Source organism: Aquila chrysaetos, chromosome 19 (assembly GCF_900496995.4).
Source record: "Aquila chrysaetos chrysaetos chromosome 19, bAquChr1.4, whole genome shotgun sequence".
Lineage (NCBI taxonomy): Eukaryota > Metazoa > Chordata > Aves > Accipitriformes > Accipitridae > Aquila > Aquila chrysaetos.
This window is the reverse complement of record NC_044022.1, coordinates 16,468,652-16,482,703: the sequence shown is the minus strand read 5'-3', so window position 1 is coordinate 16,482,703 and position 14,052 is coordinate 16,468,652. Positions and strand designations below refer to the sequence as shown.

At 41.9% G+C, this 14,052-nt stretch overlaps 1 protein-coding gene across 6 annotated transcripts; it reads left to right on the top strand.

The window, feature by feature from the left end:
• Positions 1–11: 11 nt before the first annotated feature.
• Positions 12–12,817, top strand: C19H11orf54 (chromosome 19 C11orf54 homolog). Of its 6 annotated transcripts, none has more exons than XM_030042386.1 (11): positions 12–114; positions 1,092–1,181; positions 1,652–1,721; positions 2,846–2,969; positions 5,042–5,140; positions 6,100–6,173; positions 6,974–7,075; positions 8,055–8,231; positions 8,975–9,124; positions 9,715–9,831; positions 12,523–12,817. In XM_030042386.1, exons 4-11 carry the CDS (start codon positions 2,912–2,914, stop codon positions 12,694–12,696), a joined length of 951 nt encoding a protein of 316 aa, XP_029898246.1. In that variant the 5' UTR covers positions 12–114; positions 1,092–1,181; positions 1,652–1,721; positions 2,846–2,911; the 3' UTR covers positions 12,697–12,817. The 6 variants fall into 6 exon arrangements, with proteins under 6 accessions (XP_029898246.1, XP_029898244.1, XP_029898243.1 ...); XM_030042384.1 differs by having other exon boundaries at positions 1,573–1,721; XM_030042383.1 differs by lacking the exon at positions 1,652–1,721.
• The last annotated feature ends 1,235 nt before the right edge of the window (positions 12,818–14,052 follow it).

Sequence of the window (14,052 nt, the reverse complement as noted above, 5' to 3'; positions counted from 1 at the left end):
GCCGCCATGCTGGGGGTGGCGGGCCGGGCCAGGCCGGGCGGTCCCCGGGGCCGGGCCGCGGCGGGGGCGGGCAGTGCCGGGCAGTGCCGCCGCGCAGCCCGGACGGCGGGGCAGGTACGTGCGGTCAGGCGCTAGCGGCGGCCGGGGGTCGCCCGCCAGCGGTTTTGCAGGCTCGGGTAGTGCGGGGCGGCTGCCGGCTGTCTCCCCCTCCAACCGCTCCCCTTCAGGGCGCCGTTCCCGCGCTTCCCCGCTGGCTGTGAGACTCCGAGGAGCTGCTCGTTGCACCGGTCGGCCTCTCGTTGTTGCTGTCCTGCCTCTGCTTCGCTCTGCCGCCCGGTCTCCCCTGAGCTGGCGGCTCCAGCCTGAATAATCCCTTCGTTCCTCTCGTAGCCGTGCCAAGCGCGGCGTCAGCTTCAGCGTTTCTTCCCGCCAGCGCTCCTTGCTGCCTTTGGCTGCCCGGATGCTCTCCCTAAGGAGCCCGGTCTCGCCTGTTCTTGCCCTGCCATGACCCGTCCCTTCCCCAAATCCCAGCCGCGCGAGCAGATGTCCCTGCTTCCCCGCAGCCTTCCTCTGCCACGTACGGGATCTCCTTACATCGCCCCGTTTGAGGAATACAGCCTCTGCGGATGCATCTCTAGATGTTTTGCTCTTCCTGGTGTCATTGCTAAGTTTCTCTTCTCTCACCGACTGCCATCTTCAATTTTTCCCTCATATTTCTTTTCTCCCCCACCTTGACTCATCTCTGCCGTACCTATAACCTCTCCTGTCCGGCTTGTACCCTCCAAATTTAGTTTTAATTCAGATTTTGATACTAGGCACCCCACCCCCCCCCCATTAATATCATGGTTCCCATTTCATCTGCGTTCTCCTGTCCCTTGACTACTTTCTCTGATGTTTTCTTCCAGCTTCAAAAAGATAGACCTTTACAGTCTTTTTAGATGCTTGTTCTCTCCATTCTTGTTGCACCATCCCAGATCTAATAATCTTATCGTCCCTTTAGCATTTGTGGGTTTTCTTTGAAAGTCTTCTGTAGTAATTCAATGTCACTCCACCCCTCCATGATGGATCTTAATTGTCTTGTCTTCTTTCAGGTTTTCCCTTCCACACCACACAAACTCCCCCGTGAATTCTCTCCTTCCGGTGGTGACTCACAGATCTACTCCTCTTTTGTGTCCTTCCCGGTAAGGACTACTGTCTAACAATTAGATCGGGTTTATTATGTACATCGAGCTTTTCCCACAGTCTTTCCCTTCTTTCTTGATTGTGGGGAGCTGACGACTGTCCTTTAAACAGAAGGTGATGGTCTAGGTGTTATATCTGAGCCTACTTATTTGAACTGTGTCCAAGTCTTGCCTCTGCCTTTTGCACAACAGCAGTTGTAGCCTGTCTTCTTAGTCTGTTTCAGGACTTTTTCAGTGGGTGTCTTAGGTCCTGGCACAGCCTCCTTCTGGATCTGGCAAAAGGTTCTGGAGGGAATCAGTATCATCTAAAATGATACTGCCAAAGCCATCTTCTTACTTTCTTTCTCTGACTAATTACTCCCTTTCTTGTGTTCATGGTGCACACTTCAAGTCTTGGGGTATGAGTCACTCCATCTGACAGTAGGCTTCTACCAGAGGCACCAAATCCAGCCTGTTACTTTCTCCTCCAGAGACAGAGGAGGGAGGGAGTCACCTGTGGAGATGGATAAGACCAACTGAGATGAGAATTACTGTACACAGGTAGCTGCCTTTCTCCCTTCCTCTACTGCATGCTACAGCAGTAATTTGGGGTAGCTAAACTTTGAGCTCAAAGACTTCAGTTAAGTGACTGCTATGACCTCCCAACTCTTTTTATTTATTTTTTCCGCTGGGTTTTTTTCTTTATGCAGACTAAGAGGCTGATGGTATAAGGGCAGTTGGGACTTTTGACAATCATAAAAGCTAGGATTTCTTTTTAAAATAGAAGCTAGAAGTATACATAAACAGCTAGCTCACATCATAGTCCTTCCTAACAAAAGTTCTGTCAGGTCTGGGACTGTATTAAGTTTTTGACTTTTTCCTCCAAGGCGTGAGATCTGGATAAGTGGGACCCATTTTCTTTTTCTGCTGTGTGCAGCAAGCATGTGCCTAAGGAGTTAATGATTGCTGTGGCTGATTTATAGGTAGTATATAATCAGCTGTTTCTGCCCTGAGCTAATGGTTTGCCCTAGTAGCTGACTTTGCTGTTGCAAGGGTGACTGAAATACAGTTCATTTGTAAAGGGGTTCTTAAACTTATGTTCAAACAAAACTTTTTGTTACAGGCTCTGTGTGGGTACAGAGCCTGATACTGCAGAACTTGCTGCTGTTGTTCTCTATTTCGCTGCTAGCCTTTTCCCCTCTGGAAGGGAAAAACATGCCCAGAATCAATTGGAGATCATGTCACTGCTGAGGTTGAAAGTCCACCATAGCCAATGCTGGAAAAGTAAACATTAAGGTAGGGAAGACCTGAGGAGGCAGCTAATGTGCTCAGAAAAGCTCAGTTTTCTTTCAAAACCAAATTATGACTCCAGGCTTACAAAGGACAGATAAATCTCCTGACATGTCCCTTGAACTGTATTCAGCGTAGGATGTGTTTTGCCTACACCCAGTTGTAAGCTTGAGGAGTAGCATAGGTAATGCTCTCAGCCAGCTATAGAGTTGACAGACACGTCTTCTTCCAAAGCGCGTAAGAAAATTAACATTACTATTGAAGCTGTTAGTCTTTCCTTTGATGGCAGAACTACAATTCTACTGTTTTATATGTATTCTTGAGTGAAATTGAAAAATAAGTAACATATTGAAAACAGCCTCCTTTAATCGTTAAACTATTATCCTTGTTGACAGATCAGTCGCTCCTACAGTGTAGTAAATTGTAACTTCTTACCTGAAGAAATCAGCACCAATTAGGAAATGGCCAAAGTTGAAAGGTTTGCTTTTCACGTTCCAAGTCTGGAGGAGCTTGCTGGGGGTAAGTTACGCAGTGTGTAACTTTTTACAAACTTATAATGTACTCTTCAAACTTATCTTAAAGCTCTTATCAAAACCTTTCTACAGCTAGTACATGCAGAATGTTCCTGCTCTTAGCACACTGAGATGTAAAGAAAAGCACTATTTTTCTATATGCTATTATTTCTTTAAAGCAAACAATGACTCCTCCCCCAAATACCAATGATACTTAAGCACACAAACACGCTCTCAAACTCTTTAAAACTGTCTGCTGCATTTGCATATTTGTGCATTTGTGTTGTGAAAGTTTGACCATTACAGACCAAACTTACTTAAATATATGGGATTATCTGTCCTCCTCTACCCTCTACTATTTCTTTCTTTTTCAGGACTACTTAAAACACAGCTGAAAAGATGCACTATAGCATGGCAGGTCGTCTTGCTTGAACCTAGTTGGCTCTTCTTTGGTGATTGCCTTACAACCAGGCTGCAGGAAACATTGTATTTAGTTTGTTTCTTTCCAAAGCCTTCAAAAAAAGTGCTCAGAATAACAGAATGGCTGGGGTTGGAAGGGACCTCTAGAGGTGATTTGGTCCAATCCATTTGCTCATGAGCTTCTTTTCTTGCCCCAGTAGAAAGGCATTATTCCTTCTGGTAGTCTGTCTCCTGCAGCAGATGTACTGAAGGGTTTTTTTTCTTTCAGAGAGGTCTTCAAGTTCAGTCTGCCACTGTCCCAAATCTGTGTGAGTTTGATATTTCCATGCTTTCAGAAGTGTGGTCCCAGCAGTGGTTCTTGGTGCTCTCCTCACCCTGTAGCTGTCAGGCCGGGGCAGTAGGCCAGGGCTGCTATAGACCTGTGGGGTCTGCAGAGAACAGCATGTACTTGCAGTAGAACAGCTTAAAACAGTAGCAGAAAAGATGGGTCATGAAGCAGAATTTTCCTTTTTATTTTTTGCCCTGTCTGTCCTGAGGACCTCCTGTCAGTTGTGAATTTTGTTGCTGTTCAGCTCTTGAGTATAATTTGAGTAGTGCCCTTTTCTTGTCCTTTTCCACTTATCAGAAGATGCCGAGAGGTATTTAGAAACCTGTCAAGTACCTTCTACTGACCCTTGTGGTCAATAGCTTGGTAAATCTGCTCCCAAGAGGTAAGGCACAGCTGAAATCCTGATTGGAGGAAACAAAGGCACAGGAAAGTCTTCTGAGTAAATAAAGAACTGCCTGATTTGAGATCACAGACTAGATTTTCTGTTCCTTAGTTTGAGACACCTGCCAAAGCAGACCCTCAGGCATGAAAGAACTTGGACCTTTTAACACAGTATTTGAAGCAGTGTATGTGAAGGCAATCCCACACTCAATTAAGGTTTGGAAGTTGTTTCCAAACAGTGCACTTGTCTAAGTCAGAATCCTTCCTGTTGTTTCAGTGACTTTGCAGGTTCGGAGCCTAAAAACATTGATATGAAGCAAAACCAAAAGTCTAGATATCAGCACCGTATCATTATCCAAGTGGCAGTGGCACTTGCCAAAAAATCTCCACATGAACGTAAACATGACAGGCAATATCCTGTGACAGCAGAAGTTTCCAGACAGCAGAGACAGTTTGAGATTATGATCAAGCTATTGCAAACAGTCTAGTTAAAGAACTGATTGTCACTTCAGCTAAAACTTACTTCCTCCTTTGCTCTCGCGTGATATTTGACTGTGATCATAATTGTCTGCTCTTGTGAAGCAAAGCCACTGCTGAATGTGCTTTGAATTTACCCATGTTACTTTACACTGTGCTGCTCCTAGTGCTACTAGTAGCAGTCAGTTATTGTACGTCAATTAAAAGGTTTTTAAAATTCTTAAAATTAATTGATGTGGTAGCTAACAATTATCTGAACAAGCTTTTGCTCTTCTCTGAAGCTCTGACTCAGGAAATAAGTGCCTAGAGACAGTAACATTTAAATCAATGGAGTTACTTAGGGTAAGCATTAAGTTCTTTAATGTATCTTGCTGAAATATAACCTAATCAGATATATTTATTGTTGTTAGTAACTTGTCAAACTCTTGGTAATTTTTCATTGTCAATAACTTTGCCATTATTCTTTATTATAGTTTTGCAGAAAGGGCTTAAAGAAAATTTTGCTGATGCTCAAGTCTCTGTTGTAGACTGTCCTGATCTGACTCAGGAACCCTTCAACTTTCCTGCTAAAGGTAACCTAGCATTCCTGTCTTCCACTAAGACTTCTTCAGTTCTTTCTACCTGATCCTACTTGGTTTTGATCTTCTAAAGATGTTGGGAGAGCTTAAATTGTTTTTCAGGTAAAGAACGTGCATGATAGGAGAGCTACATTTTATTTCTGGATTTGCTTCCTAGCTGATGTATGAACAAGGACAAATCATTACCAAGTACTTGTCATAATTTGTTTTCTTAACCTATGATTGCAGTACTCACTTATTTCATAAGCTTGATTTAGTGTACTGAAAAGGTTTTGAAATTTAGTTGTTATCTTCCAGATGGAGAAATTTTTTTGATCCATGCCAATCACTCTCTGAACCTAAGGAGCTGTACTTCTATTCATTTTTAAATTCCTGCCATTCATGTATGTCAGTGAAGTGAAACTGTCTTATTCTGAGTGGGATTCATCTTCTTTGACATTAGCTGTCTGGAACACAGACATGTCATCTGTGCTACTCCTCTGAGTTCCCTCTGTCATCAATGTAGAGAAAGAAACACCTCCAGAAGGTGATTCATCCCTTCTTAAAATACATGTCCAAATAAGTGGGATGAATTGTCCTGAGACTCAGGCATCCGCTTTGCTGAAATTTTGCAAGCGGAGTCCCAGTGGGGGTATCTACTCTCTGACAAAGGCATGTTGCTGGAGAACTAGCAAATGGCAGTTGTTGCCCGCTGTAATATTTTTTTGTGCTTAGAGAATGTTAATTTTACAACAGGTTGCTTAGCATTAAATCCTACTGTGAATCATTTTAGGGCTTACTGTCCTCGGACTTCTTAAGAGTGCAACACTTTATCTAAGCATGCTAGGGAAATAGTGTTCTCAAAGGGTTTTAGAAGTTCAAGGAACCAGTTCTTTGGTGGATTTAGATTGTGTGCTCATTTAAGATTATTAGGAAAAAATATTTTACCAAGCTAACTGGCTGTATTCTTCCAGGAATCTGCGGAAAGCCTAGAATAGCAGATGTGGGAGGTGTTCCTTATCTCATACCTGTTGTACAGAAAGAAAAAGTGAGTCTTTCCTGTAGCTGTGGGGTTTAACATATCTGTCAAAAGAAAAGCAGTATCTTGTTGAAATACAAACAAAACTAAGGACTAACAGATACTATAATATTCCACTTGTGAAAGAGACTTACTTTTCAGTGTTTTATGAGATTGATTCTGATGTGTGTTAAACAGACTATGTCAGGAAATCTTACATATCATAGCAAAAATAGCATATTGTGGTTGATGGTTCATCTTCTCCTGCCCTCAAATACAAGATAGCTTTGGAAACATACCATCTGTGACAGGAGCCGTGGAACAAACTACTAAACAAGGGGCTTGTCTGCATGTTTATATACAGCTTGCAGCATGCCTGGGATTTCAAGTCACAGCCACGCTTCTGTGGTAAAAAAACAGTAAAAACTGGTTGTATTTGCATTTTCAGGGCAACACTGGATTCGTGTTACTGTCTTTTCCAAGAATACCATGCCTCCTTTCTGACACTTCACCCCATCTGTCTCTATATAATATTCCCTTCCATTTTTTATTTTACACAAATATAAATTTCAATAAGAACAATAATTCAGTTTTTGGGTAAAATGGCAGGAGAACTTATAGGCAGACTCTATCTTTCAGAAAACAAATGGACATGTACCCAATTTGTTACTACCAAATGTTGTGTTGTTCAGAAACTGTGTTCAACCTAATTATCCAAAATACTAATGAGGGCATTGTGAATTAAATGCATCCAGAGGTTATAGTGAACAGAATGAAAATTCAGAATCATAGCACCACACCAAAATCAAAGAATTGTTTCTCTCTTGCAGGTTTATGATCTAAATGCAGTTGCAAAAGACATAGAGCTGCCTGGAGCTTTCATTCTTGGAGCTGGAGCTGCTTCATCTAAGATTCTTGGAGTAAATGCTGAGGTCAGTGAATAAGTGTTCTGGTTCTCAATGAATTCATGAAAGTATCATAATAGTAGAGCAGTATCATGCTGGGTATTTCCCATTTACAGCAAAACATTTTAATAAACGCCATTCATGCCAAAAGCACATAAAACACATTAGAAGGAATTCAGATGAGGGCCATCCAATGAGTTGCATACTATTAAGATAATAAAGATTAATTTTTAACTTGTCATTCTCCAAGAAGCATGTGATTGCTTTGAAGCATGCAAGAAACATGATTTTTTGAAACTGATTGACAAAGACCTGACCAGAGATTTTAATGACAAGATTTAGAAATGCTTGCCAAAGTTACTGGTAAATGCATTTGAAATACTCCCTGTCTTTTGCCCTCTTGGATGGCTTTGTTTTACCATTGTAAGTTTTAAAGATGCCACATACAAAATGATCACCTGCAGGTGAGGCGGGAGATGAAAACTACTGCCTGTGGAGGCTTTGGTTAGTCAGTCTTCTTCAGCATAAACCTCTGGTCTTGCCATCTCATTTTGATGCATTTATTGGCAGATTATATAGTCCCTATCTAGATTAAATTTGGGGCACTATAATAGTGGTTGTAAATGTACACTGAGAAAGTATTACATAGAATTTCAATACTTGCATGCAGGCCTCAGATCTCAATGGTTAGACTTTTCTTCTCTTTTTCTTTTTTTTTTTTTTTTTTTTTTTTTAACACTAGCATTCATCTTCACATAACATTAAATTTAACTGTCCAGAAAAAGTAAAACTGTTTTCTGGAGTTTTCAATTACGTTACAATATTAGTGCATTTTTCTTACCAGTACAAACCTCATCCTGAGACACAGAGCTGTGTGACAAAGGGGATTATTTCTTGGGATCAAGGTCCAAAGCTTAAATTGCGTTTATGAGTTCTGCTCATTTGACTGACTCGAACATGTTCTTATTGACTTACTTGACTTATTCTTACACATTCTTTTTCTCAGCTTATCCCTATTGTTCAAACTAAGAGTGAAAAAAAGCCTGCTGTAAATGGGAGCTACATTGCTCAGATAAATCCTGCAGATAAAGGGTGCCTGCTTGAGAAGTATAGCAGTAAATACACTGACTGTGAGTTTGGGCTGTTGGCCAACCTTTATGCCAGTGAGGGCCAACCTGGTAAGGTACGTACTTGGATCAAAGGTGACTTTGCTTGTAGAGCTTTGTGGCTGAAGGGAAACTCCTGTTTCAGTGTTCTCCTATCAGTTTTCTGTGATAATAGTAGTAATTCCATGAAAGAAATATCAAAACATAAGGAACTGATGCCGGTGAATGAGGGGAAGAATTGGTGGAGACAGAGAGGCATTTGGATTTTTGAGGGTTAAATACTAGTTTACTAAAACTTTTCCATCATAAATCATCCATTCAAATCCAGTCCAAACTAGCAGTGATTTAAGGTAATGGTTGTATAAAGTACTTGTGTAAATCAGGTCTGGGTACTTGTTTAGTTTTTTGTAGAAGTGCTTCCCCCAACACAGCTAGCACAAAGAGGTGTTGGCAGAGCAGTCAGAAACCTGACTACTGCATGGAAACTAGCAGACTTCTCTGTTTCCAAGAGTTTCTTTCTAACAGAGTGGAAGCCAGCTGGTAGACAGAAAGGGGTTGCTTATGTCATTGTCTCATGTATGAGTAAATGATGTGCTGCCCAGCACCCTTCACAGGCAAAGGTAGCGTTGAACAGAAAGTCAGGAAAGAGAGTTGGTCACGTACTTGAACGATGCAAGTGGAGCAGCACTTGCAGGGAAACTCACATTTTAAAAAAGTAATCTTGGGTTATAAGCTTGGGAGAATTTCAGAGAAGCTTTCACAGACCTTTGCACACTGTTGCAGCAGGAGACAGCAGTGACAAATTAACTTCATTCTTCAGGTCATTGAAGTGAAAGCCAATGGAAGAACTGGGGAACTTAACTTTGTGTCTTGTCTGAGACAAATTTTAGAGAAACACTATGGAGAAAAGCCTGTTGGGATGGGTGGTACATTTATCATTCAGAAGGGGAAGGCAAAGATTCACATTATGGTAAGTTGTTCTCAACTAATATAACTTTCTTCATCCTCCTGAAAACAAAAGTATAAATCAGGGTGTAACATCTTAGATCCTTGACTTTGTTTTGTATTTTTAAATGTATGCATAAACTGTTAGGATAAGCAGTGCATTAAAGTAAGGAGCTGATATTACAAAACTGATGTTACAGAACTAGTGATGCTGTATTACTTGGCCTTAGTACCGTCATCTTTTCTTTTGAAATCCATGGGCAGCTAAAGAACTGTAGAACTATTGTAAAATGAATTGAAATCAAATACATTAACTGAGATGATACTTATAAGAAGAAACAGACTTTTAAAAAATGCTTGAGCTTCTAAAAGGTACCAGGAGGAGAATCCTTATTTCAGTAGTTCTCCCACTACCTGTGGAATGAAAGAAGCAATATTCTGGTCACTTCTGTTTCTGGCAGAAACACAGTAATGGGCACTGGTGAGCTGCTTTTAGGCAAGAAGGAATGTGAACAGAATAGTGGGGAGGGGAAAAGCCAAGGAAAGTTGCTAGAGAAAAAGTATCTTGATACAAGTGTCTTCCTTTCACTTATAAAGCTTTTACTTTTGCTGTAGCCTCCAGAATTTTCTGCTTGTCCTCTGAATACTGATGAGGATGTGAATAACTGGCTCAAATTCTTTGAAATGAAGGCTCCCCTGATTTGTCAGCCGGTAATAGTTTCCAGAGATCCAGTGAGTCTCTTTCTCATTTCTAAGTATAAACTGAGACTTGTGATGAATTCTGTCTTGGATATGGTTTTCCTTTTCAGAACCAGAGTGTGTATATATTGTTTTAAACTCTTCCAGAGATGGTGTAATGAAATAGAAGCTTCTCATTTCTGTCACTGGTTTGAATTGAGGCTAGGTCATTCTGAAACCTAGTGGCTGTTCGTAGTGGATTGAACTTAACGGTTCGGTTCCAACTGCAAGTGTGCAAGTGTTTTTGTCCCACACCCAACAGCATAGTTTGCATTCACTGCTGGCCACACAAGGAGAAATGTCAAGAGCATGGAAGCTTGTTCAACCATGTGCTCATGTAGTTCACTTTTCTAAGAACTCTCTCTGCTAATACTGTGTCAAAATATGTGAAGCACGTGTTTCATAATTGCTGACACAAATTAAAGTCTGCAAAGCCTCACGCTAGAAAGTTATCTAGCATCTTCCACAAGCACTAGATTCAACAGCAAACAATTCAGGATAAAAACCAATCTAGTTTCAAAAGCCATTAAGATGTTCACCATTAGGAAGTCTATTTATTTGAAAGTAACCAGGAAACCATAGATGAAAATGACTATTTTATAAATAACACTCCAGTCATAAGTAATATAAAAAACATTTTTTCCAGAGTTAAATGAGACATGCTGTAGGCTTGGATACGTTCAAGGGTGTGACTTTATCGTGTCATTATGTGGCAGCCTTTGGCCTAAGGCTAAATTGAGTGCATCTTCCCAGAATCAACTGATGAGTACTTTGAAAACAGCCATCAACGGCTGCTCTATTCAGAACCAATGCAACTTGTACAGTCGATGCAGCTGGGTTACTCCCATCTGTATCCACTGCAAGCTCAACAGCACTCGGCTAAGCCTATGGTTATGGAAATGTGAGTGTCACTATAGGGACAACAGTAGAAGGTGGCATTCAAACGTCATAGCATTGCTCATCAGTATCCTCTTGCAGCCCTGAAAACAAACCATATCCCGGGCTGTATCAGAAGAAGCGTGACCAACAGGTCAAGGGAGGTGATTCTCTCCGTGCTGAGACCCCACCTAGAGTGCTGCATGCAGCTCTGGGGCCCCAAGAAAGACATGGACCTGTTGGAGAGGGTCCAGAAGAGGGCCATGAAAATGGTCTGAGGGCTGGAGAACCTCTCCTATGAAGACAGGCTGAGATAGTTGGGGTTGTTCAGCGTGCATAGGAGAAGGCTCCGGGGAGACATAATTGTGGCCTTTCAATACTTAAAGGAGGCTTATAAGAAAGATGGAGAGAGACTTTTTACCAGGCCCTGTAGTGACAGGAGAAGGGGCAAGGGTTTTAAACTGAAAGGGAGTAGATTTAGATTGGACATAAGGAAGAAATTTTTTACGATGAGGGTGATGAGACACTGGAACAGGTTGTCCAGAGAAACTGTGGATGCTCCATCCCTGGCAGTGTTCAAAGGCAGGTTGGATGGGGCTTTGAGCAACCTGATCTACTTGAAGATGTCCCTGCCCATGGCAGGGGGGGATGAACTACGTGATCTTTAAAGGTCTCTTCCAACCCAAACCATTCCAGGATTCTATGATACATTGTCATAGTTTAACCCCAGCCAGCAACTAAGCACCACACAGCCACTCACTCAATTCCCCCTCACCCAGTGGGATGGGGGAGGGAATCAGGGAAAAAAAAAAACCAATGTAAAACTCAAGGGTTGAGATAAGAACAGTTTAATATAACAGAAAGGAAGAAAATAATAATGATAACAGCAATAATAAAATGACAATAATAATAATAATAATAATAATAAAAGGATTGGAATATACAAAACAAGTGATGCATAATGCAATTGCTCACTACTTGCCAACCGATGCCCAATTAGTTCCCGAGCAGTGATCCCCACCCCGGGCCAACTCCACTCAGTTTATATACTGGGTATGACATCACACGGTATGGAATACCCCTGTGGCCAGTTTGGGTCAGCTGTCCTGGTTGTGTCCCCTCCCAACTTCTTGTGCCCCTCCAGCCTTCTTGCTGGCTGGGCATCAGAAGCTGAAAAATCCTTGACTTAGTCTAAACGCTACTTAGCAACAACTGAAAATGTCAGTGTGTTATCACCATTCTCCTCATACTGAATCCAAAACATAGCACTATACCAGCTACTAGAAAGAAAATTAATTCTATCCCAGCTGAAACCAGGACATATAAAAAAGCGGTGGGGGTGATCCCATGGTTTAGTATGCTAGTTGTTATTTTATTGGCTATTCTTCCCATTTTCATCTAAGCTGGCTCTCGGAATTGGAGTAGAGATTGTCCCTTTATTGCGTGGGCCTGTGGCATTCAGCGCGAAGGGGTTCTGATTTCCAGTAGTGGTTCCTTGGTGTGACTGCTTTATTTAATCCCAATGGAAAGAGAGAGAAAAACAAAAAGGAAATCTCTGGGAGATTGACACCAATAGTTGGGTGCTGTCAGGGTTTCTAAATTCTTTTCTCTTTGATGTCCTATGGTATAAAGCCTGGTACAGCGCCTCTTCTTTTGTCTTACCACAAGTGTCTCACAAGTTTTCACTGCTCACTGGTTGGAGCAGACTCTGAGATGCGTGGAAATATGTGGTGTAAAGGAGAGGCTATCCCAGGACTTTTAACCACAGTTCACGTGAACGAGTGTTCACCGGCCTTTCTCTGGTGACAGGGCTTTGACCTGCGCCTGGAGCACACCCACTGTTTCAGCCACCACGGGGATGGAGGGCACTACCACCAGGACACCAGCCCCGACAGCGTGCACTACCTGGGGTACCTCCTGCCCGCCGAGCTGCTCTTCCGCATCGACAGGCCCCAGGAGACGCACCTCGTCGGGAGAGACTGAAGCGGGGAGGTGCTGGCGACGGCATCGCGATTTGACCTTTCTGAAATACAAATGCCGGTTTTTGTAACGCTTTTAATCATGCACATCTATCAGAGTCGAGAATAAATGTGAGAGCAGTAAACTACTGACTTCTTAGTTTTGTTAAGGGAGAAATTCAAAGTGTAATTGAAACTGTTATGACTGAATTCAAACAGCAATTTCATTGCAGTATTATTAATCATGTGTTTGGGGGTTTTTTTTTGCTATTTGGTTGTGCTTCCTGCCGCGACTGAATTAAGCACTCAAGCTCTCCGTACAAGATTCCGTTTATTTCACAAAAGAATCAAACTTATATATGTTTCAACAAAGATCTAGAAAGAACTAACAGCATACAGCCAATATTGCTAACACAGGAGCACATATCTGGCTCAACTGGGATGTTTGCCAGTCTTCAGAACAGTTAAAGATAAAAACATTCCACACACATACTTGTGACTGTCTTCAGCCACATCTTCCCAGGCATACACCAGGCCATCCTCCGACCTGACCTTGTGAAACTAGTTCTTCAGAGGCCTGGCAAACATGTGATACCGAAAAGCTGGTCGAAGAAACTCTCTAAGACTCGTTTTGGAGTTTTAGAAAGCAGGCATTCTTTATTGCAGCGCTGGATGCACGGGGGATAGTTCCACCTAGCGTGCATGCCACAGCTTTCGCACAAACAGCTTATATAGAATAACTAATTTCATATTAATCAGATTAGTATACATATACATAAAAATGATTATAACTGAATATCATAGTACTGCCTACATCTGATCATGCGCAATAAAGGATCCATTTGAGTCAAAGGGCTGCTTTTGCGACCACCGACCCATTTGAAGTTCTTGTTGGCTGTCCTTGAAGTCTTTATTCTTGCCCTTGTTCTTTGATCTTGAAGCTTAACGCAGTTTCAATCCCATGTGGTCAGTTTCAACATTATTCTCATCTAGCGTACAGGAACATCTAGTCATAAGAGCAAAGAACTGCAAAAGTTATGAGTAACTACCTCTACTAGTTAATTGCTTGGCTATACTTTTGTCTGTTGTTTCAATCATAGTGTTAGTATAAGATTTCTAATAATTATTTACCAAATCTCACTTTTACAGTCACCTAGCAGCAAACCAGTTTCCACGGCCAGTACAAAATATTAAAACCATCAAAATATTTAGACGTGCCACACAGCATGTATGGAAATACGCTATCACGTGCAGCACCACAAATTCTAACGTTCGCCCTTGAAAACAAATGCCAGGTGTTCCGAGCTGCTCCCACACCTCCTGCGCGGTCGTAGCTGATGAGGGGGAACCAGAAGCGAATTTACCTTTAGAACGGGGAATT

Bases quoted from the DNA above. Each gene is read 5' to 3' on its own strand.
- C19H11orf54 (XM_030042383.1), top strand. From the start codon at position 2,912: ATGGCCAAAGTTGAAAGGTTTGCTTTTCACGTTCCAAGTCTGGAGGAG. The intron at 7,076-8,054 runs GTCAGTGAATAA...TCTTTTTCTCAG, and splicing joins TTCTTGGAGTAAATGCTGAG to CTTATCCCTATTGTTCAAAC. The intron at 8,232-8,974 runs GTACGTACTTGG...TTCATTCTTCAG, and splicing joins GTGAGGGCCAACCTGGTAAG to GTCATTGAAGTGAAAGCCAA.